This window comes from Heloderma suspectum, chromosome 4 (genome assembly GCF_057233095.1).
Source record: "Heloderma suspectum isolate Gila_16-S chromosome 4, 16-S_ref, whole genome shotgun sequence".
Lineage (NCBI taxonomy): Eukaryota > Metazoa > Chordata > Lepidosauria > Squamata > Helodermatidae > Heloderma > Heloderma suspectum.
Window position 1 is genome coordinate 267,211,415 of NC_139461.1, and position 25,499 is coordinate 267,236,913.

At 41.0% G+C, this 25,499-nt stretch overlaps 1 protein-coding gene across 14 annotated transcripts in view; it reads left to right on the forward strand.

Annotated features, from left to right (window-relative positions):
- Positions 1–25,499, forward strand: part of PHF20 (PHD finger protein 20) — a 76,225-nt gene that overhangs the window by 37,921 nt on the left and 12,805 nt on the right. For 13 of the 14 annotated variants that reach the window (XM_084853750.1, XM_084853756.1, XM_084853749.1 and 10 more), the window contains 9 exons: positions 8,620–8,793; positions 10,034–10,204; positions 10,422–10,697; positions 10,872–10,970; positions 11,488–11,652; positions 16,727–16,902; positions 18,718–18,853; positions 19,884–20,079; positions 22,260–22,659. In XM_084853750.1, the coding sequence (XP_084709876.1) occupies positions 8,620–8,793; positions 10,034–10,204; positions 10,422–10,697; positions 10,872–10,970; positions 11,488–11,652; positions 16,727–16,902; positions 18,718–18,853; positions 19,884–20,079; positions 22,260–22,659 (1,793 nt within the window). The remainder of the gene's footprint in view (positions 1–8,619; positions 8,794–10,033; positions 10,205–10,421; positions 10,698–10,871; positions 10,971–11,487; positions 11,653–16,726; positions 16,903–18,717; positions 18,854–19,883; positions 20,080–22,259; positions 22,660–25,499) is intronic. The other variant, XM_084853759.1, reaches the window with a different exon arrangement.

Genomic DNA, 25,499 nt, shown 5'->3' on the forward strand with positions numbered 1-25,499 from the left:
TCTTTGTCATCTGTTATCATTTTGCCATCTTCATTGAATAGTTGAACTATCATTTCTTTCCTCTGTCTTTTACTATGCACGTATTTGAAGAAAGCCTTTTTGTTGCTTTTAGCATCCCTCGCTAACCTCAGCTCGTTCTCAGCTTTAGCCTTCCTGACACCATCCCTGCAATTCTGTGCTACCTGCCTGTACTCTTCCTTTGTTACTTGGCCTTCTTTCCACTTCCTATATGTGTGCTTTTTTGTTTTCAGGTCATCTCTAAGCTTTTTGTGAAGCCACATTGGCTTCTTCTGTTGTCTTCCACCGTTTTTTTTCCCTTGTTGGAATTGTTTGTAATTGTGCCTTGAGAATTTCCTTTTTTAAAAACTCCCATCCATCTTGGACTCCTTTTCTCATTAGAGTTGCTTGCCATGGGACCTTACTGATCATTGTTCTGAGTTTATTAAAATCAGCTTTCCTAAAATCCAGGGTACACATTTGGCTACACTCGGCTTTTGCTTCATTTAGGACGAAGAACTCGAGTATAACATGGTCACTTTCCCCCAGAGTTCCCGTAACTGCTACTTTCTCGACTAAGTCATCTCTTTTGGTTAGGATCAAATCAAAGATAGCCGATCTGGCACTTTCTGTTGGATGAAGTTATCAGCAAGTCAGGAATTTCTTTGAGGGGCCATGTTTTGCAGAATTTGTCTCCCAATTCCCAATTGGGGAAATTGAAGTCCCCCATTAGTACTACATCATGCTTCCTTGAAACATTGGCAATTTGCTTTTCAAAGGTTTCATCCTTGTCTTCTCTTTGAGTGGTCAGTAGTAGACTCTGATCACCATGTTCCTTTTATTCTTTGCTCCATTTATTTTAACCCAGATGGTCTCGTTGGAGCTACCAAGCTCATCCTCCTGTATTTCTGCACAGGGATATGTATTTTTAACATATAGTGTGACTCCACCTCCCTTTCTGTTCTTTTTGAACAAGTTTTATCCTTCATTTGCTGTATTCCATCATGGGAGTCATCTCACCAAGTTTCAGTTACACCTATCAAGTCGTAATTTCCTTCCTGTATTAAGAGTTCAAGTTCATTCTGTTTGTTTCCCATACCCTGGGCATTAGTAGACATCGAAGACCATGTGCTTTATAGTCTGGCTATCTTCCTACATGTTTTTGAAGACTATTATTGGGCACTGTTAGAGCTGTTCTCTCCGTTATGGTGCATAAGCCTTCATCCATTGTTACCCCTAACTTTACATCTCCCTCCCCCGTAGGATTCAGTTTAAAGCCGTCCTGATGAAGTTCTTCATGCTGTGGCCAAACACATTCTTCCCAGCTCTTGTGAGGTGCAACTCTTCCCTTGTCAGCAGTCCATCTTCCAGGAAGTTTAGCCTGTGGTCACAGAATCCAAATGTCGTGTTGGCACCACCTTCGTAGCCAGGCATTCACCCGGAGTATTTTTCTATCCCTTTCTATCCCTCTTCTAACTACTGCAAGGATAGATGAGAAAACTATCTGGGCCCGAAAGCAGGGTCGTTGCTAGGTTCTTAAAAGATGCGGGGCACAGGTCCATAACACAAATCTACATACAGTCATGTGAAAAAGAAAGTATACCCTCTTTGAGCTCTATGGTTTTACGTATCAGGACATAATAAAAATCATCTGGTCCTTAGCAGGTCTTAAAATTAGGTAAATACAACCTCAGATGAACAACAACACATGACATATTACACGGTGTCATTATTTATTTTGCAGAAATAAAGCCAAAATGGAGAAGCCATGTGTGAAAAACTAAGTACACCCTTACTGCTTCCATAGGTATGAAGAGGCTAAGTAGCAGCCAGGTGCTGCTAATCAAATGCCCTTGATTAATTGATCATCAGCAAGTGTGACCACCTCTATAAAAGCTGAAGTCTCAGGAGTTTGCTGGTCTCGAGCATTCAGGTGTGTGTTAACACAATGCCAAAGAGTAAAGACATCAGCAATGATCTTAGAGAAGCAATTGTTGCTGCCCATCAATCTGGGAAGGGTTATAAGGCCATTTCCAAACAATTTAAAGTCCCATCATTCTACGGTGAGGAAGATTATTCACAAGTGGAAAACATTCAAGACAGTTGCCAGTGTTCCCAGGAGTGGACGTCCCAGCAAATTCACCCCAAGGGCAGATCATGCAATGCTCAGAGAAATTACAAAACATCCAAGAGTTACATCTCAGACTCTACAGGCTTCAGTCAGCATGTTAAATGTTAAAGTTCATGACAGTACAATTAGAAAAAGACTGAACAAGTATGGTTTGTTTGGAAGGGTTGCCAGGAGAAAGCCTCTTCTCTCTAAAAAGAATATGGCAGCACGGCTTAGGTTTGCAAAGTTGCATCTGAACAAATCACAAGACCTCTGGAACAATGTCCTTTGGACAGACGAGACCAAAATGGAGATGTTTAGCCATAATGCACAGTGCCACGTTTGGCGAAAACCAAACACAGCATGTCAGCACAAACATCTCATACCAGCTGTCAAGCACGGTGGTGGAGGGGTGATGATTTGGACTTGTTTTGCAGCCACAGGACCTGGGCACCTTGCAGTCATTGAGTCGACCATGACCTCCTCTGTATACCAAAGTATTCTAGAGTCAAATGTGAGGCCATCTGTCTGACAGCTAAAGCTTGGTTGAAATTGCGTCATGCAACAGGACAACGATCCCAAGCACACCAGCAAATCTACAACAGAATGGCTGAAAAAGAAAAGAATCGAGGTGTTGCAATGGCCCAGTCAAAGTCCAGACCTCAACCTGATTGAAGTGCTGTGGCGGGACCTTAAGAGAGCTGTGCATAAACAAATGCCCGCAAACCTCAGTGAACTGAAGCAATGTTGTAAAGAAGAGTGGGCCAAAATTCCTCCACAATGATGTGAGAGACTGATAAAGTCATACAGAAAATGATTACTTCCACTTATTGCTGCTAAAGGTGGTTCTACAAGCTATTGAATCATAAGGTGTACTTAGTTTTTCACACATGGCTTCTCCATTTTGGTTTTATTTCTGAAAAATAAATAATGGCACGGTGTAATATGTCATGTGTTGTTGTTCATCTGAGGTTGTCTTTACCTAACTTTAAGACCTGCTAAGGACCAGATGATTTTTATAATGTCCTGATACGTAAAACCTTAAACCCAAAGAGGGTGTACTTTCTTTTTCACATGACTGTATATATATGTAATATATATCTGAGTCTAGGTGCACCTCTAAAATATGTGTGTATGTATGCGCACGCGTATGTGTGCATGTGGTGTGCTTGCATGTATGTATAGATTACATACATAAGAAGTGTGCACTGATTCCCCCCCTCCCTTCAACTCAGACCCCAATTCAGTGTTTTGGAAAACATCCCACTTCTGCTCTGCCCAATTCGTAGTTGGACCACTTCAGCTCAGCACCAAACCTGAGTCAGTGTTTGGAAAAATGAGTCTTTATGCTTCCTGTTGATTACCATGGGAAATTAGAAAAAAATGACCTTTTTTTTTGGTCAGAACTGGATGATAATTTCAGGCATAGTAGCCCCCTAGAAGGGGATTACAGCTGCCCAATGTCAGAAAAATAGGTGCATGGTTTATATTTTGATTTTCTTTTAAAGGGAACTGCCAATAACAGTGTTTTTCCTTGGAAGAATTGGATAAAAATTTCAGGATTTGTTGCCCCATCAGAAGAGATCATGCCTGCCAGAATGATAGCACCAAGGGTTTTTTGTGCAAGGGTGGCCTTGACATTTTGAGGTCTCCAAAAGAGGACATACTTATCTCCCTATTTTCCTTGTGGACCACTGTTCTGAAAATGACAGACAGCCTAGAGTTGTCCCTAAGTAAGAAACCAGCAAAATTTCAGAAGGATAGGTAGAGCAGTTCATGTGGAAGGGGAGTTCTCCAATTTGAGGAAGGGAGTGATTTGCTTCCATTCACCCCTTCCCCAATAGTTTTTGGGTAAATTTGTATGCAAATGCACAGGTCATTCGCGGTGTCCCCCAGGCAAGAAACCTGCAAGGTTTCTGAAGGATATGCATGCCTGCAAATTTAGAATCTCTAGAATTTATTTACATTTCACCGATGTTAGCAGCAGGGGAACATGGGTGGGAAGGTGCTATTGCACTCATGTGCTGCTTCTGGGTTTCCTGTGGGCATCTGGTTGGCCACTCTGTGAACAGAATGCTGGACTAGATGGACCTTGGTCTGATGCAGCATGGCTCTTATGTTCTTAAATAGAGAGTGCCTCTGAGCATGTGCAGAGTGCTTTTCTTTCACCACTGAACACTTACATTCTCTCCCTACCAGTTCTGTTTCCCTCCATGCAACCATCCCTCCTCATTCTACCATTCTCCAGGAACTCCTAATGAAAACAGATGTGTTGTGTTGTGCAACTCTCCTCTACCTCTTCTTGTTATGCACAAGCTCTCACTGCATCTTCCTCCCCATAACTTCATCTGTGCCATGACTTCACTAGGATTCAGCTAATGGGTCTGTTTTCAAAACTATGACTAAGTTATGGAGAAACTCTGAGCATGTACTATGTGCCTTTCCCTCACCACTGAAGCTAGAGTTCATGCAAAAAACAAACCCACAAATGACAAAACATGCATAGGACTGAGCTGAAAGGGTAGTCAGTTCATTAGACAGAATTGGGTAGGCACTTTATTAAGCTTGTAGTACCATGCTCACATCTTGGGACTTAGTTCTGAGTAAACATGCAGAACATCAATGTGCAGACTTCCCTGCAAAAGTAACTTTCCTGATGGTAAGCCTCATTAAACATAATGGGACATCTGGGTAGGCATACATAAGAATGCATAAATTAGCAATAATTATCTCCCCTCCAGTTAAAAAACAAACCAAAAACTTCTGTTTTTATTAAAGCTTTTTTTTCATAGGAACATAGGAAGCTGCCTTATACTGAGTCAGTCCCTGGGTCTGTCTAGTGCAGTATTGTTGACACTGACTGGCAGCAGCAGCTCTCCAGAGTTTCAGGCAGGATTGGTTCCTAGCCTTACCTGGAGATGCTGGGGATTGCACCTGGGATGTTCTGCATACCAAGCACGTGCTCTACCACTGAGCTACAGCCCTTCCTTTTGCTGAATAATGGCAACTGACAAAACAGCCCTAGATTTGTTTCTCTGCAATCATGTGAACCCACTTTTCTCAAAGGCTTGGGTGAGGAGAAGGAGAAAAAACCCTCTTGTCTGTTTGTATAAAATCAAATACAGTTCAGAACTTCTCTTGCCCACTGAAGAGAATTCTCTTTAAGAATTCCCCAGGATATGCTCTGGGTGGAATAAAGAAGAGAAAGAAAGAACAGGATAGGGGAAGGAAGAAGAAAAGAAGAATGGTGATTGGAAATGTGTGTGTGGGGTGGTGGTGGTGAGAGAATTCCCTAAGCCAAGTGGCTCCTTTCAGAGAAGTAGTACTTCAGAGGAATTCAAGAGGCTGTGGAGGGTTTGTAAGGATTGCACATATTTACATTAACTTTATGAGGTGAGGTGGCTGAGGGCTTTTTCTAGATTTTTTAAAACTGTAGAACCTATTTAAAAGCCCCAGCAGTTCCTCTGTCATGACACCACATAGTCCTAACCCTCCCTTTAGAATAATTTGAGTCCTACAACTATTTAGGAGAAATTAAAATGGAGGAGGAGAAAGAAGTTTGTGGAGGCTGATTGGCTCCTTTGCTGTACTGAAGCTACTAAACTTCTGCAGAAGCCAAAGGTTCCAGTTTGAGGCAGTAAAATCAGATGCTGTATGAAATACCAGTATTTCACATGGCGCTTTTTTCCCTTCCTTCTCCCTCTTCAAAATTTCATTCTAAGCACACTCCCAACAGTGAGCATGTAAGATCAGAAAAGTAGGGAGGGAGAGGTTTTTTGCATCTCAAAAAAAACCTACACCAGAGATTAGCGATGGTGACCTCCTAATGATCACCTTAAACACCTTCTGATCAGGATCTCTAATCCCGTGTGGCTTGACAGTTTTTACTTTTTGTTTTAGCCTTTGAGAAAAAGCAACTTTACGCATGGCTAGCACAAAAGCCACTGGACCTAACTGTCTGATATTTGACAGGTTTAGTCAGTTCCATAGGGGCTGCCAGACCCCCCAAATTCCATGAATTTATGTGGAAGCACAAAAAAGTTATAGCCCTTTACTTTGACAGATTTTCTTGAAAACAAATTTTATCTGTGGCTAGCACAAAAGCCACTGGACCTAACTGTCTGAACTTTTGCAGGCTCAGTCAGCTCCATAGGGGCTGCCAGGCCCCAAATGTCATGTATTTATCATACAAGCTAAAAAGGTTATGGCTGTTTCTGTTTTCCAATGCAAGTCAATGGGAAAATGTAAAAAATGGCAATTCAGGCAGCTCCAAAGATCCGGTGTGCAGCTCAAAAAAAGATCTGGGGCCTATGCCCACGTGGGCCGATCCCTAACGACACCCCATGGCCCAAAGTTCTTGAATTTCCTTCCCACAGCTTCAAAGTCTGACATGATTTCTTTGTAGCTCTGTTTGGTGGTATCATTTGTTCCCAAATGGATGAGAAGAAAGGGATACCTGTCAGTGGGCTTTAGGAGTGTAGGCAGCCCTTCAGTCACATCTCTCATCAGCTTTCCTGGGAGAAAGCATACCTAGCGAGTCCATTGGGTCTTCGTGACATACTTGGGTTTCATTCCCACGCAGCAAGGAGTCTCCCAGAATTACTACTCTTCTTATTGTAGGCCTTGGTTTCATTGCCTCTGCTTGACTGACCTTCAGCCTCTTGCTCACTCATGCTGTAATTCTTCCTCTGCAGGCTGTCCTCCAGTCTCATCCTCAAGTACCTGGAAACAGTTGCATAGTTCCACTGCTTCCACTGGTGCAGAGCGGCTTCCAGTTCTTCTTCTCCTGTCACCCTTTTTCAAGGAGTATCCTCTACTTCATTTTTCCTCGCTTCACCATTTTCCTCTTCTGCCTCAGCTTGCTGTTGTTCTTGTAACTCCTGTACTTCGCTTTGCTGCTGTAGCTACACTGTTCTCTCTAAGAACTCTTTGTCTTCTCTTATTCCCTTGAGGGTCAACGCTCGCTGCTCCAGTCCTCTTACTTTTTCTTCCAACAGTGTAATCAACTTACACTTGTTGCATGTGTAGGCCATGTTGATCTCAGGCAAGAAGACAAACATGGCACACACACGTTACAGGTCACCACCAATGGGAAGTCTTTTCCTTCCGTAGTCTCTATTCCCTTTTTGTTTCTAGCTTTCTGATTGTACTGTGATAGCCTGTGCTTTGTCCTCTATTCACCGGAGGTTAACAACAGAGTCTCATTGGTATGGAAGTGTGTGTTACAAGAAAAAGACGTTTTAAAAAAATCGTTAGGGACCTCCCGTTTGACCTCCCCTGCCAAACTCCTGTTTGCTCTCTCTGTTCGCCCTCTCTCTGGGAGCTTGCTTGCTTAGCCCCTAGACCAGCTAGGGCAGCTTCCTCTGGTCTGCTCAGTTAGGAGTCAAGAAACAGAATGAAACACCCTGCACACACAGCTGCTGAGAGTAATCAGGCCACACCCCTTCGGTCCGAGCTCTCAGGACACACCCCTTCAATTGGAGCTCTCAGGAGCCCATGGTGAGCATACAGCGACTCAAGAATAGAAAGCCCGTGGGCGTACACCAGCCCACTCACTGCTTTGCCTTTGTCTCCTCTTCCACTGTAACTCCCCTGCCAAATTCCTGTTTGGTCTTCTTGTTCACTTGCTCTCTGGGAGCTTGCTTGCTTGTATTCAGAAGGTCCCCCTGGAGAGAGTTTTAGAGGAGCAAAGATGACTGCACGGAGTGAAAAAGGGCTGGAAATCTTTCTTTCCATTAACTTCCATAAGTTAACTTACCTTAGGATCCAAACCCTTATAATAATTATAGATGAAAAACGTATAGCAAGTCTGTTCTGAATATTCAGCCATTGTTCCAGTCTCCTTTCACCCCCTCATCTGTTTGCATAATTACAGCCCCTAGCACTGTCAAGCAGCTGTTACGCATTCCATTACACTAATTCAAAGTTTATCAACTGATGGTGCTTGACCAGTACTGCAGTACACAAGGAACAACATATCCCTCACTAAGCAGTGGGTATAATGCTTAAAAAAACAGACATTATATTAGTAAACAGTATTTGCTAATCAATAATATGAGAGGTCAGGGAGAAGCAAATAGGTAAAATCCATGCTTGTGGAGAGCAAAAGGAGAACCTAGGGCAAGAGGCCATGTGTTATACATAGCAGACATGAAGGAGAATTATCAGGAATGGATTTGGTAAAAAATGAGCAATAATTGTATTGCTTTGCAAGTATTGCTTTGATACGCATTCAGAAAACTGTGTTGTACTTGGGAAGCCATATGTTCTTCAGGGCTTTAACCAGACAATGACAGGAAAATTTACTGAGTTCTGTATATGTTTATATATGTGTATCAATGTATGTAATAGTTTCGATAATATTGTACCAAATCTTTCCCCTTTGAGATATGCTAGGCCATTCATGGCCTAGCATATCAAATCTCAATAGATAATGTGATATATTTTTATGTTAAAAATCTGTTAAGTATTAATTAAACTAATAAATGAAATTGACTTTAAATTATTTCTAGCACAAGAAAAGTTGAAAAATTCTTTAGACAATGAAAAAGATTCCATAAAGAGACGATCAAGACATTCTACAAGCAGTAGTCATGAGACGTTAGACACTGACATTATCACACCGCTATTGGATGAAATTGGACATTTAAAAGAGCCAGAATCTAGTCCAAAAGAAGTCAGTGAAGGTAAATAGCTTGTTTTACGGGTACTTGTCTTAAAAGCTTCCACAATCAGGACTGGCTGGTTGAGGTGGCCTAGGACAAAATGTCATCCTGTGGACCTCTTCTCATCGCTGTTGTCTCCTTACAAATTTATTTAAATGTTTTAGCCTTTATTTTTCCCCCTACACCAAGTAGCTTTTAGCTGTCATCTTGAATTTGCTCCTGGTGCCCCAGAAGTGAAATAATTCTGGAGCAGCCATCTTTTTTCCTGCTCCAGAATTACCTAATTTGGAGGATGTTGGAGGGAAATCCAAGATGGTGGCTGGAAGCCACTCCACACCAGGGGAAAAAAGTTTTACAAAATGGAACTCAAGGTGGATCCTCCAGGGACCACATCAGCTGCCCAAGCATGCCTCATTGTCATGCCAGGCCTGTTCATGAGTATATTGCCTTATGTAATTTGGTTGCTGCATGGGAATAATTTGCATTATTGAGAGAGTAACACTAAAAAACAAAGGAATTTACATAGATTTTACAGAAGAGACAACATGGGCTTCACCTCAGGATTGTACAAGCTGAGCATAATTAGGAAAATGCATCTCTTGAGGCTAGTACTTGTTTTGGGTGGGATCCCACATTGCTCCATCCATGCCTGCTCTGATCCCATTAATTATTGTCCCCCATCTGATGAAATTGACATCTTAAAAAACATGCATGTTAGATGCAAAGACACATGTAGTTTGGCTCTCAGACTAGTTTATTCCTGTCTGACTATAGCCTATGTCAAGTGGAAGACAAATGCTTATTTCATCTTAAATCTTCAACAATTCAGTGTAGAGTTTGCTGATTCAGACTCTTGGGGGTGTTCAGATGACCACATAGAGAGAAGAAGCCATCGTGGTTTCTTCCCCCAGCCCTGTGAGTGCAACAGCAATTTGTATAATTCCCTGCAGTGCAGCATGGGTTGTCCAACCCCAACATGCAGCGTGGCGGGATTGGCTTTGTACCCACCTTACAACCCCTACTGCAAGTCGTGGGTTGTATGGTGGGGACGAAGCCAACTGTGCCGTGCACTGCACTGGGTTCGAACAACACACCAACCTGCACTGCATTGCAGGGCATTATGCAGATGGTGGTCGTGGGGGCAGGGGGAGAAGCCACAATGGCTTCTTCTCCCTAAGTGTTTGTCTGAACCCTGTGTTACCTGAAGATTGTGTGCGCCTGTGTATTATGTTCAGTGCTTAACATCCCTTTTGTCTTTTAGATCCATTAAAGGCATGTGTTGAGTCCGACAAAAAGATTAATGAAGAGTTGCCTCCATATTCAGAAGAAGTATCTCAAACTTTAGTAGATGACAGCAGATTAAAGGAAGAGGACATAGCAGAGTCTTCCTCTGCACCTGAATTGCCAGAGATTTCAGAGACATCTGTTACAGGTTCAAGTTTTTCTTGTTTTTTTTGAGGCTAGACTTGGCTCATCGAAAAAATAAAATGCAAATGTTTAGTTTGAAGAAGGTGGGATGGTACAATCGGAATCCCCCTCCATGCATAGTTTTAATGTTTACTTAGGGTTATATGTGGTATTTTACCGTTAAATGCATTATTATTATTATTATTATTATTTCCATAAATATACATTATGTGTTCTTGCAGTAACCAGTGCTTCTAAAAGAAATGATGATTTTACTGCTTCAAAGGCTATAATTGAACATGAACCCAAGTTTAGATGCAAGTTCTTAGACTGCTCCAAATCCTTTCGGAAAGCCAAACTGCTACATTATCATATGAAGTATTTCCACGGAATTGAGAAGTCACCAGAATCACAGCAGAGTCCATCAACAAGAAATATTCAAACAAGAGGTTCCTTAGCTTCTGAAAAAGCCAGTCAGGAAGGTTCTAGCAGAAGGCGGACCACATCTGGCTGTTTATGTAAGTGTTTTGCTAACAGCCATCTTTCTAATGACTACATTGAATTGCCCTGACTTCCTCAAGTTACATTTAAAGATTTAATCATACATAAAATATACCTGCATAAAAGCTCATTATACTTCCATTCTGTAAACTATAAGAAATAGTGACTTACAGATAATAATTTTTCTTAAGCTCCTAAAGAGAAGGAGAAGAGCAAAGAGAAGAAACCGAGAGACATTGTAAGATCAAAATCAAAGAAAAAGAAAAAGAAGAAGAAGAAAACAAAATCAGGTAATACTTGAACATGGAAAATGCTTAATTTTATTGCCCTACTTCTTAGGTTTCCTGACTAATTTCTATTACTTAGCAGAAAATACGACTAAAACATACTGTTATCCTGGAGGCAGCAAAAGAGACATACATACATGAGATTTGTTGTCTGTTCACTGCAGACACAGGCAACAATGGGTTCTAGAGGAGAACTAGGAGGTGCCCATAGTCCAGCCACTGGTCAAGTCTTAATTCTAAGAGAAGAGCCTGCCTCCTCCTGATGGGAGAGGAGAGCATCCCAGAGTTAGGGACCACTTGATGATGACAAGTAGATTGAACCATCCACACTCTGCTTGTAGACAGAGGCGCCTACAAGCTTACCCATCTGCAGTACTTATCACACCACCTGTTCATTGGAGGTGTAGTCATGAAGAACCAGTGCAGAAATAACACTCTTGATTCATTCATCATGGGTTTTTGTGTATATCTATTTTTGGTTGCATTTATTTTCAAGCATTAACACTTCCTAATGTTACAGAACATTCAGGGAGTGAAGAAAATGTCGACTTTTCCCAAGACCTTTCCCCTCCAAGATCAGTTATCGCAACAAGATATAATTCAGCAAATCGGACTTGTGCACATTTGAGTACACAACTACATGGCTCTGATTCTGGGCACCGTAAACACAAATCAAAAATAAATGGTGAGATTGATTTTTAGATGGTTTTAACTTAAGAACTAAGAAATACTAAGAAAGCAATTTCTTCTTTTTTGCAAAGCCTTGCTGCCTAGGACAGAAAGCATTGACAATTATACATATTCATACTTGCTTTTCCATTTTAGTATGCTTGCTTCACTCAGCCTTGTTTTTGTAGCTTTTTCCTTTCTTCCAGTTCGTCTTTCTTTAGAAATGTTAAATTGTTTTAGACACCTATGAATTATTTAAACACTAAGATGACTACTTCCTTTGTCTATCCTCTTGACAGTTCAGAACAGCCATATTTAAGCAATAATGCCCTCCATTAAAAAAAATAATGGGGGAAACTGGAGAAAGGAAGGAATACACTAATCCAAATCAAGAGAATATTATAGAAGATGAGGATAAAAGTATTGTCAGGTCTAGTTCAGTGGAAAGAAGGGAGGGAAATACCAATGTGAATATCTGGACAGGGCAAATGCTTCACCAAGGGCCCTTTGTAGCAAAAGCCTGCCTGCCCTCCAACCTAAGACAGTGGCAGGATCAACGAGTTGGATGATAGTCCCCAGAATTAATTCCAGGATCTGGAATTGCAAGAGCTGGCATGGGCAGATACCATCTAGGAGCCCTAAATACCAGCAGCATTGTCTATTCTACAGATTGGACTTAAGCTGTGTAAAGAATGCAGGGTGGATGTAATATGAATACAGTTGCTTCGACAAATATGTTGCTACAAGCACCTATGACACACTGCTTTTGTAAAAAGGAATAACAAAAATCAAGCCATATGCTTGACAAGTAAAGTTATAGTTTATGCAGTTTGTGTGCACAGCTGAGAGAAACATCCATCAACCATGCATGATACAGAAAGAACACGGCAAAAATGACACACAAGTTCTTTACCTGGTCCCTTCCCACATCTAGACTTGTTCTGTGTACAGTTACTTCAGTAAAGGAGAAAGCATCCTATAGAATCATAGAACAGACCCAACCTAATTATGGTCCTTGATCATACAGTTTTCAGTGTACAGAATAACAGTTCAAGATGTAAATCTGTTCATTTCAAGAACTGTTACTAAGAAATAGCTGGTATTCCACACAATAGTAGTTTATAGGAATATTAGAACTGCTTAGGTTTTGCTCTTAGTTGTATTAACATGTACTGTATGTAGTACCTGGTAGGCTCTTTTGTTCTAAAATATGTTTGCCTCTGTTAATTTTTCACATAAAGCTTCATACCGGATTAGCTTGAGTTGTATTGTGTTATGCACATGCACGCACAATTGGTTCTTACCTTGGGTTGGATCCAATGCTGATCATTCACTTAATGGAATGGATTTCCACTCTCCCTTGCAGCCCCCTGCATGCCCCCCCAAATTGCTCCAGAGGGTTGGGGGGGGCCTCTAGAGCAGATTTGGGAGGCTGCAGGAGGGAGGAGAGGACAGTTAAGCCCTGTTGTACCAGCAGAAGTCTGCTTACATGACATTGCATCCCAACCCCTTGTGCGCTATCCTGGAAAGATGGTACTTCATCTTGTAAGGAGAGCAATTAAGTAAACAGTGTATATAGAGCTCAGTTGTAGGTTCCAGTACTTCTTCGCTTTGAATTGTCTCTTCACATTTAGTGGTGTCTGAAAAAAAAGTTTAAAAACCCTTCTATCAAGGCATTATTATTACTACAACAACAACAACATGAACTGTCAAGAGTAACATGTTTTAGTGTATTTGAACCCTTCTTAATGGAGCCACACTCTTGTGTGGCTTACAGGTTTCATTTGGTTCACTGTTTCTAGATGAACCGCTCATCTACTAACTTTTAGTCCTTGATACTTAAACCTTGGTACTATAAGTTTCCATTCTAAATTACTGCATTTGAACCATTTATATCTTTCCAGAATGCTCAACCTTCAGGCTGAAATCTTCTAGATTTGGTTTCTGCTTAAAGGTGACTTGTATTTTTTTAATCTTAAACCAGCCTTTACTTACTTATGTGGGAGATAATGTCCACTACTACTCTAAAACGATTACAATTTGAAGTGAAATGTATTTCCCATTTCAATCATTACAAAGGATCTCATAAAAGGCTGAATACTTCAAAACAATTCCTTCACATAGTGTATGGGGTGGAAGAAATTAACTCACGATGCAAGAATGGAGAAAATTAAATCTATGGATCCACACCTAAGTTCTTCTTGAGCAAAGCTATAGAAATTATAAGGAACATTGCTGCTTGTTTCAAATTAACTATAAAGAAATTATGAACTATAGTGACAAATTAAGGTTGCAATCCTATACCCATTTACTTGGGAGTAAGCCCCATTGAAGGGGCCATGGTGGCTTAGTGGTTAAGACGCTGAACTGCAGACCGGAAGGTCGGCAGGACAGCAGTTCGAGACCCAAGTGCTGCGTGACGGAGTGAGCTCCCGTCTTCAGTCCCAGCTCCTGCCAACCTAGCAGTTCGAAAGCAAGAAATTTTAAGTAGATAAATAGGTACCGCTTCAGCGGGAAAGGTAACAGCATTCCGTGCACCTCGGTGTTCAGTCATGCCGGCCACATGACCACGGAAGCATCTTTGGACAGCGCTGCCTCTTCAACTTAGAAATGGAGATGAGCACCACACCCTAGAGTCGGACACGACTGGTTGGGGACACCTTTACTTTTTTAAGCCCCATTGAACTCAGTGGCATTTACTTTTGAGTAGATACGTTTAGGATTGCATCATGTGTGTATGTAAAATGAAAGTTTATGTACCTCTGTGACTGCAGAGGCTTTTTGTATTTACTCTGCTCACTTACCCAGTTTGCCTTTCTGTTGCTTCCTACATTATTCTGTGTGGGCACTGGAAATGGTGTACTATTCCTAGTTGAAGGCTATGAATGATGATCATATTTATAATTAATATGTTTTTGTTGCTATTTTAAAGTTCTCCCTGTTGTAATTGCTGCTATCTTTCATAAAGTCTTCGTTCTGAGTTGATAGAAGAGGCAGCCAATGTAAATAAGCACCTCTTCATCCTGTGTAGGAAAATACTGATTAGTGACCTTCGAAAGGAACCATACAGTTGTAAACTATAATTCCTAGAATAGTAGGGTTGGAAGGGGCCTATAAGACCGTCAAGTCCATCCCCAGATAACTGCAGATAAAATTATTTATCAATCCTAAAATAATGTTCCTATTTGAGTTAATGAGTTATTGGCCTTTCAGATTGATGGGTGGAGTGGTTAGTATATATTTGTATACTAATATAGTATATATTTGGTGTGAGGGAGCAAGTTCTTTCCTCTTCTTTCAACCTTCAACAAATGTCCAGCTTGTCCCTTTACAACTGTCCCCCTCCCCCACCTGTGGATTGGGACAATTAAACAGGAATTGCCTGGAGCAGTGATTTTCATATTCTGTTCCAGAGAACTCTCGGGTTCTTTGAAAGTTTCAGAGGCTGCTTTGCTGAAAAGATTTCTGATGCAGATAAGCTTCTATGGCAGATACCTTGCTCACCAATTCTCCTGCAATATGCAACTCCAGGAGAGTGTTAGTGTGTTCTAGGTTGGACTCTCAGTTCATGAAGGTCAAGAGAGGCCCTGATGCTCTACATAAAATGGTGTCCTGAATTCTCTGCAGTGCCCAGAAGTTCATGGGGTTCCACAGCAGACAAACCAACGTGGAAACTATTTCCTAGTTGGAAAACTACTGAGCTAGTATGTTCTCCTGCCCAGAAATGCTCATGTCTTAGATACTCAAGGAATACCCCCAGCTCACCTGCATAGTGAGCTCAGCCGAAGTGAGATGGTGGGGAAAGGGAGCAAGTAGAGAGGGCAGTTTATCTGTTCAGATCCACAATAGAATAGAATTGCATTTCCCAGTTGTTCCTCTTTGCTGCTGCCTGCCCCAGCGATATGGAGCTTACAGCTTGCATGGTCTAGCACTGTTGTAGGCCATCTGTGTTCTGAGTCTGGCATGAGCTTTAAAAGCACAGGAGAAATGCATTGGAAGTGGGTCTCTACTTTATCAGTACCCATCATCTTCCCCATTTTCCACTTCATACTCTTGAGTTGTATATTGGAAGGACTCGGGGGGGGGGGGGGGACCAGTGTGTTTATGTGTGCTCTGCACACAGACGTACATTTCAACCCCATAATGAGACCCTGTCAGATCATACATACAGTAGTGGTGGGCGGGCTTTGCCACCACTATATGGTTAACATTAGGTGCAACACTTTTATTTTTCCCCAAATGAGGACATGTCAGCTGTTCACTCCCCAAAAAGAAGTGTATTTGAGGGCACCATTAGTCTGAAAGCTAAGGTTTTCCCCCTGTCTCTGGTGATTCCAGAGCTTTGGTCAGTTTTTGCCTTTTCCCAACTATAGCTAAGATTGCCATCCATTTATTTAGTCCCATAGTACCCAAGAAGTGAGCCAGCCACTTTATGCTAATCCCCAGCCTTGAATCTGTTTGTTGGTTTGGTGGACATTTATGAACCAGCTGTTACGTAGATGAAGGGCAGTGAGCATTGCTTCCAGGATTAGAAGGAAATCATGATAGTTTATGGCTATTCAGATACAGCAAATGAAAATATTTTGCTTTAAAAAGTAATTTACAGTCCTACACAGGATTATTCAGGAGTAAATTCTGTTGCTTTTCAGTGGGGCTTATCGCCAAGTCAGTGTGTGTAGCATTTTAGTCACATGATGGCATGATCCAACCAAAGTTAAACATTTAAGGCCCATTGCTTTCAGTTGAACTTACTTTATTCGTTATGTGTGTGTGTGTCCCCCAACCCCCCCCCCACACACACACACACATTCGGCTGTGATTTTTATGTTTAATTCCTCTGCTGAAATTCATGGGACAGTGTCTTTGGCTGGATTTCATCCTATGTCTTACACTTGTTTAGTAATGGATACTTATTTAACGTAGCATCTGAATACGGCACAGAAACAGAATTTTAAGCATAAATGGGAATGTGTGAAAGTATTGTCAATGGATATTTCTCAGCTTACAGTAATTTAAAATGACCACCTCCTTTGGCAAATTCCTGGAATTACCCTGACAGCTTTTATTCCACTTGAACTCTTTGCGCACAGAGGATGATACCTTGAGTGAATCATCTGCGGATAGTTTGCTTTGGAGTGATGATGACTGCAGTCGGGACATTGATGTAACAACTAACCCTGATGAGGATCTTGAAGATGATGATAATGACTTTGAAATAGTTCGGTGCATTTGTGAAGTGGAAGAAGAAAATGACTTTATGATTCAGGTATATAGCTGTAGATTATGGATGTATATTGAAGTAAATAGAAACACAATAATCATAGAATAGTAGTAATGTGAATAGGAATCAGTTATCCTGACTGTACTGCAACTCCCCCTGGGTAGCCAATCTTTATTTAATTAGGATTATTCATTTGTACATGTTTTGATAATAATGTGTTCCAATCTCCTCATAATATCATCAAGGGCACAGCAAGATCAGAATTGGGCTCAAAATAGTTCATTGAAGGAAAACAATTCAGTTTTCCAAGCCCAATTCCAAGCATGAAAAGTCAGGGCAAATCGCCCCATCGGATTGCCTCGAGATCTGATAAGAAGACTGTGTCCTTTTTTTTTCCTTCTAAAGTTTTGGGGTCACATTGACATGGAAAGCTGGGCTTTGTACTTTGTCACGGCTCTATAGACAGATCTAAAATATATTCATTTGTGTACGGTTTCCTGATTCTCTTACTACTTAACTAATTACTATGATTTATTTATTTATTTTTTCATTTCATTTCTATACCGCCCAATAGCTGAAGCTGTCTGGGCGGTTCACAAAAATTAAAACCAAATAGCACACAATAAAACAATTTAAAATATATAGAACATTAAAACCACAATATAACAATACAACCACAATAAAACCTAGCAGCAGTGCAGGAGTTTAAAATACAGATTTAAAACAGCAAAGATAAAAATTTAGAAAGCTAAAATGTTAGAATGCCTGGGAAAATAAAATGGTCTTCACCTGGCACCGAAAGGAATACAATGTAGGTGCCAGGCGAACCTCACTAGGGAGCTCATTCCAGAGCCGGGGTGCCACAGCAGAAAAAGCCCTCCACCTAGTAGCTACCCGCCTCACTTCCTTTGGCAGGGGCTCACGGAGAAGGGCCGCTGACGATGATCTTAAGGTCCGGGCAGGCACATGTGGGAGGAGGTGATCCTTCAGGTAACCTGGCCCCAAGCCATTAAGGGCTTTGAATGTTAACACCAGCACTTTGAATCAGGCCCGGAAATGGACTGGCAGCCAGTGCAGCTGGAAAAGTACTGGCATAATATGAGCTCGCAGGCCAGTCCCTGTTAACAGTCTTGCTGCCCTATTTTGGACCAGCTGAAGTTTCCGGACTGTTTTCAAAGGCAGCCCCACGTATAACGCGTTGCAGTAATCCAGACGAGAAGTTATCAGAGCATGGATAACTGTAGCAAGGCTATCTCTGTCCAGATAAGGGCATATACCAGCCTAAGCTGATAAAAAATGCTCCGTGCCACTGAGTTCACCTGTGCCTCAAGTGACAGTTCTGGATCCAAGATCACCCCCAAACTACGAACCTGATCCTTTAGGGGGAGTGCAACCCCCTCCAGAACAGGTTGAATATCACCTAGCCGGGCAGACGAACCATCTACTAACAGTACCTCCGTCTTGTCTGGATTGAGTTTCAGTTTATTGGCCCTCATCCAGTCCATTACCATGCCCAGACACTGATTCAGAACAGCCACTGCCTCACCTGATTTGATGAGAAAGAGAGGTAGAGCTGAGTGTCATCCGCATATTGATGGCACCTCAGCCCGCACCTCTGGATAAGCTCCCCCAGCGGTTTCATGTAGATGTTAAACAGCATGTTACATATACTTAAACTGGAAAATTAGAATATAAGGAAAGTGATAACTTCCAGAACAATTCTGGCATTTCCATTTGGAAAGGGAATAACCAAACGCAGTAATACACTGTCTTTTAAGTTTGTAAGCCTTGACAATATTGTTAAAAGGTGTTTTGGTAACACATACCTGTCTTGTTCTAATTCTGTTTGACTTAAAATAGTGTGAAGAATGTCTCTGTTGGCAGCATGGAGTCTGTATGGGTTTGTTAGAAGAGAATGTACCTGAGAAATATACCTGCTACATTTGTCAAGATCCTCCAGGTACAAAGATTACTAAGGTTGCAGAATCTTCTAATAGTATGTAGTAATTATATTATTTTATGTCTCTTGTTATTAATTTATATCCTGTTAACATGTTGGTTTACATGACTATACATCCATAGTGATAAATATATAGCCGTTTAATTCATATTCCTTGTTCCAAATGAAACAAATTTAACAACTCTTGGTAACAGCCCATAAAAGTGGATGCATTTTGCTAATGATGTGCATAATAATAGCATGGGGAAGAGGAATTAAATTGATTAATTTTCAGTCTGCGTATCTCTTGCCAGTTTCCTTTTCCATCTTTTGAAAGAATGAATTATTCTTGTGCTTGTACAGGTCTATAGTTGACAGCCAATACAAGTAGCTTTAGCTGGAGGGCCGAATTCCAGCAGCTCCTTCCTGGCAAGATAACACATAGCTTTTACTTGACAGAGAGCACAAAGAAATCACAAGGGTTATAACCTTCTTCCCACAATCTTCCTTGTTTATGGCAAGGAAGATCTAGGTGGTAATGTGAGGCTAGGTGTGCAGTGGTGGCAGCAGCTCTCTCCTTGCTAGGACCAAAGAGTTCTGTGTTTTTGTATTCAAGCATAGTGATGTGGTTAACTAGGTTTCAGATAAAGATTTTTGTGCAGTACCATTCTGTGCATGTTTATTCAGAAGCAACGCCCACTATGTTCAGTGGTTTTATTTACAAGTACGTATGCATAGGATTGCACCTTTTCTGATTTTAACAGCTTCCTAAGCTTTCTCTAAGGTATAGTGGCTTAGAGTGAAAATACTTTTCCATCAACTGTTTTACTAGTTCTTAAAAACCCTGAGAGAGAATTCAAGTACTGTTGAATACCATTCTTGGAGGGTTGGCCAGATTTTTTACTACTCAGGAGGTTTTTCTGTCTTTTGGGATCTTGCATTAAAGCTGACTTTTGTAGTATTCCTTTCAAGAAGCTACTATGCATGAAAAATATCAAGATTAAGTAGTACTAGATTGGAATGTTGTTAGTAATTATGTTTATATATGTACTTTTTAACATTTACTCCTTTATTATTGATGCTTTAGGTAAGCGATCCAGTTTGAAGTACTGGTATGAGAAGGAGTGGTTGTACAATGGTCACATGCATGGCTTAGCATTTTTGGGAGAAAATTATTCCCACCAGAATGCTAAGAAAATAGTAGCTACACACCAGCTTCTTGGCGATGTGCAAAAAGTGATAGAAGTACTGCATGGACTTCAACTGAAGATGAGCATTTTGCAGTAAGCACTGTTTTGAACATCCTTGTTTGAAATATACTGACAGATCTTTGAAGAATCAAGTATAGTTTGAATTGCAGATTTCTGTTGTATACAATTTTACACAGATTCAAGTATTTATGTTTTTATTCTTTTAGCTTTGTAATCCACCCAGAGAACTTTTGTTGTTGGGTGGACACAATTTAATTTAATACAATAAATTAAATACATCTGTAGAGAGATATAAAATGGGCAGGTTTGGACATAACACTAAACTATAATTTAGCATCATGAATTCCTCTTTCAGCACAACAGGAGTTGGAACACTTTCAATTCCGTTTTAGATTTATCATAGTTTAGCATGTTGTCTGAACCTGGACAGGCTGTGGTTAATCTAAACTATGGTTAGTGGGAAAAAAACAGCTTCAAACCATAGTTTTGGAGACTGGCTTGTTTCAACTAACCATAGTTACAATTAACCACAGTTTAGAATTAAGACAACACAGTAATTGTAGCTAATTTAAAACTAAAGAGGAAGCTTCCAGTCTTAGCGCAGTGCCAGGGAAAGGGAGGGAGTGCAGGAGCCGGAGGCTCACTTTTGTAATGCAAAACTATGGTTTAATATTAGGTTTGAATGCAGCCACTGGCCAGATTTGCACAATCACGGGGGTAAAAGAAGCCATTGTGATTTCTCCTCCTGCACATGTCGTGCACATGCCATTGTTTATATAATTACCCACGCTCCGGTGTGGGTTGGGGTGTCATCTGAATGGGGGCATGGCAGGGGTGGCTTCGTATCCACCCTACAACTGACGACGTGCAGTAGGGGTTGTAGGGTGGGTACGAAGCCACCCCTGCCCTGCCACTTGCCAGGTTCGGACAACACACCAACCCATGCTGCAGTGCAGGTAATGGCATGCACGGAGGTGGGAGGAGAAGCCACGATGGTTTCTTTTACCCCTGTGATCATGCAAACCTGTCCACTGTAAACTCTGAAACAGTTAAAGTCTATTTCTTAAGTGGAGATATAATAGATTCTCAGTCTTCTGATCAGTATGGTGTAGTAGGTAGGTGTCATGTGGTTTCAGTGTGAAAGATGCCTGCTCCGATCTCCATTTTGCTATGCATCTCCCATCTCTCAACAAATCCAACTATGCAGGATGTTTGTGAGATAATTATAAAGTACTTTGAACATTGATATCGTATTGCTTTTTATTTATATTTTCTCAGCGTACACAAAGGTATTAAATATGGCAGGGATAAACTTCTGAGGCCATGTTAATGTTTTGCCTTTGGTAAGATCTCAAGTAACCTGTTGGTAAGATGATTTCTGAAGGACAGTGGCCTTCTGCATTTGGGCAAAAAATGGAAAGGGAAGGCTAGTATGGTTATCAATATGGGGGGTGGGGGAGTCTGCTCTTCTGCAGAAATAAACATGGTAGAGCTTTCCCTACTACTTACCTCTATGCCAGGAAAAACTTCATCTACTACATTTTTGCATGCCACATGTCTGTTAAATGCACAGGAATAGAGTCAGTAACTGTAGGAGCTACGAGTTGTTGAGGCGGTAGTCTGAATGTGCCTGCTGCTCAGAAAGAGCATTGATTGGGGCATCTTCCTCTGTAGGTGGGTACTGTGGTTCATGGGAGTCTTCATTTTTTTTCCTTACAGCACACAATTTGGGAATTACTGAAGGACCCGCTTGTTTCTGTACTTATAACAATCTTTTCATAGTCGCTGAGAATTTCTGTTTTCTGCTGAAATAATTTTACAATGTTCTAAGTATTTTATTGTGTTGTTTTTAGGACTCTTACTCCCCTTTAGTAGTCATAACATCTGGAGAGTCATTTAGAGTACTAGTGCTAATAAAATTTAAAAGTATTCTTCCTACATGTATTGTTAAGAGTACTTTTTAAGATTTATTGAATCTTCTTAGTTCACGTTTTCTTAGTTACATTAATTCTGTGTAATACCATTTATCAGTACTATGACGTGTAATAAAAGGAATTATTTAAAATGCCCGCATACGAAGCACTTATGTGATAACATTTTTCTGAATTCACTGAAATCTGACTCTCAGACTGCAGAATAGAAGTTTCATGTTGATTAGTTTATTTAATTCTTTCAAACAAAGAGGGGAAAGGGTTAGGTAAACATTAGTAAAAGATCTGAGTGTGGCTTTCATTCATTTACTTCTTCTTCAGAAGCAAAGAACACCCTGACTTGAAGCTCTGGTGTCAGCCTTGGAAGCATCTTGAAGTAGAAGAAAAATCACATACCACACGCCTCGTTCACATTGAAGAAAATTGTTGCAAAGAAGAAACTACAAGTTACAGAACTTTTAATGGAACCATTGAGAAACCTTCAACCATTCCGTCTGTAGAGGAATCTTATATCACTAGTGAACACTGTTACCAAAAACCTCGCGCCTACTATCCTGCTATAGAACAGAGACTTGTTGTAGAAACAAGAAACTCAGACATAGGTGATGGCGTCAATAGGATTAGAGAGAATGGAGATGATACTATAGTAGAGCGATTAGGATGGGAGCTGGATAGAGAAATACGCAAGTTGGAAAATGAGTCAAAACATAACTATGCTAAGGTATGTTGTTCTAGTGTTTTCCTGACATTTAGCAGTTGGGAGGAAGAGAATGTACTTCCAACACAAATGGAGAGTTGGAATCTGTACTCAGTGAAGAGCCAAGCTTAGGTTCTGCTGATAAGGCAGCACACTGCTTGGCTGCGCAGAATTTGGGGTTCTGGGTGGTTGCTAATGGAAGTAGAAATAAGCAGAGAACGCATTGCCAATTAACTATAGCAAATAAAATGGAAAAGCCAAAACAGTGCAGTTGAAACTCCTTACATCAGATATCCATTTACAAAAAATGTGATGAAATTAAAGCTTATAGATTATTCGCTAGGGGAACTGTGAAGAATTAATATGATTATTATTTTAGAAAAGTTCTATTCTGCTCTAAGCTTGGTATTTTACTCTTTAAAAATTAACTCACTATCAGAATAGATAATGCATCAGTTTATACTGCGATTGTCATAGGTTAGGACTTCTGTAATGGTTGCATATGAATCATATAGGTTTAGATAGATGGACAGACAGACAGACAGATAGATAGAAAGAACTTTATTACGGTCAAAGACCAGCCCAAAATAGATAGATGAATTTAAAAAAGAAGTACATTAAAATTATCTGTCATATATCTCCAATCAAATTAATAAACACTTCAACACAGTGTAGTACAAATGTAATGCAAATCAGCCGTAGTGGGTGGATGGCATTACTCCCCAGACTTTATCTTTCATCCAGCTAGGTAAATCCGAGCTCCCTCAGCATCCTTCTTCGAACACCTATCGCGGCCGCAAAGAATTTGGCAACGCTATATGTAAATATCGAATTAGTGTCAGACAACAACCGGAAAACAATTTATCAATGGGGAGATGAGTGCAGCACGAATGTCTCTATAAAATATACACCACAACAAAACGTGCTCTGTAATTTCTATCTGTTGCATGCCACAGGGGCAAAGCATATAGGTATATAATCTTAACAATATGCTAGATTTGTATGTGTGAGATAGGTATTTTAATATATGCTAATAACTTTATGAATGTTCTAAATGATTTTAATAAGCATGGTATTGTTCCACAATTTACCCAGAAAAATCTTAAAATGTTTGAAATATGTGACATAGAAAATTGCTGATATTTCTCTTTATTGATTGTCATTCCTGTCCTTTGATTCTGAAGCAGGGGCATTGCTAGGTTCTTAAAAGATCTGGGGCACAGGCCCATAACACAAATTTGTGTGTGTGTGTGTATATCGCAGAGTCTAAGTGGACCTCTAATATATGTGTGGGGGGGTGCATGTGGTGTGCTTACGTGATTACATACATGAGAAGTGTGCACTGACCCCGCCCCCCTTCAACTCAGACCCCGATTCAGCATTTTGGAAAACATCCCGCTTCCGCTCAGGCCAGTTTGTAGTCAGTCCACTTCAGCTCAGCATCAAACCTGAGTCAGGGTTTGGAAAAACGAGTCTTTATGCTTTCTGTTGACTACCATGGGAAACTAGAAAAAAACTAACTTTTTTCTCTTGGTCAGAACTGGATGATAATTTCAGGAATAGTAGCCCCCTAGAAGGGGATTGTTGTTGTTCAGTCGTTCAGTCGTGTCCGTCTCTTCGTGACCCCATGGACCATAGCATGCCAGGCCTTCCTGTCCTGCGCTCTCTCCCAGAGCGTGCTCAAGTTCATATTCATTGCATCGGTGATGCTATCTAGCCATCTCATCCTCTGCCGTCCCCTTCTCCTTTTGCCTTCAGTCTTTCCCAGCATCAGGGTCTTTTCCAGAAAGTTTTCTCTTCGCATTAGGTGGCCAAAATATTTGAGCTTCAGCTTCAGTATCTGTCCTTCCAATGAGCACTCAGGGTTGATTTCCTTTAGGATGGACTGATCTGACCTCCTTGCAGTCCAGGGGACTCGTAAGAGCCTTCTCCAGCACCACAGTTCAAAAGCATAAATTCTTCAGCGCTCAGCCTTCCTTATAGTCCAGCTCTCACAGCCATACATTACTACTGGGAAAACCATAGCTTTGATTAGACGGACCTTTGTCGGCAAGGTGATGTCTCTGCTTCTTACTATGCTGTCTAGATTTGCTATAGCTTTCCTGCCAAGGAGCAAGCGTCTTTTAATTTCATGGCTCCAGTCACCGTCTGCGGTGATTTTGGAGCCCAAGAAAGTAAAATCTGTCACTGCTTCCATTCCTTCCCCTTCTATATGCCAGGAAGTGATAGGGCCAGATGCCATGATCTTCGTTTTTTTAATGTTGAGTTTCAAACCAGCTTTTGCACTCTCCTCTTTCACCCTCCACAAGAGGCTCCTTAGATCCTCTTCGTTTTCTGCCATTAGAGTGGTATCGTCTGCATATCGGTGGTTGTTGATAATTCTCCCAGCAGTCTTAATTCCGACCTCTGATTCATTCAACCCGGCATTTCTCATGATGTACTCTGCATATAAGTTAAATAAGCAGGGCGACAATATGCAGCCTTGTCGTACTCCTTTCCCAATTTGGAACCACTCGGTTGTTCCATGTCTGGTTCTTACTGTTGCTTCTTGACCCTCGTACAGGTTTCTCAGGAGACAGGTAAGGTGGTCTGGTACTCCCATCACTTTAAGAATTTGCCAGAGTTTGTTGTGATCCACACAATCAAAGGCTTTAGCATAGTCAATGAAGCAGAAATAGACGTTTTTCTGGAATTCTCTTGCTTTCTCCATGATGCAGCGAATGTTGGCGATTTGATCTCTAGTTCCTCTGCCTCTTCGAAACCCAGCTTGTACTTCCGGTAGTTCTCGGTTCGCATACTGCTGAAGCCTAGCTTGTAGGATTTTGAGCATCACCTTGCTGGCATGTGAAATGAGCGCAATTGTA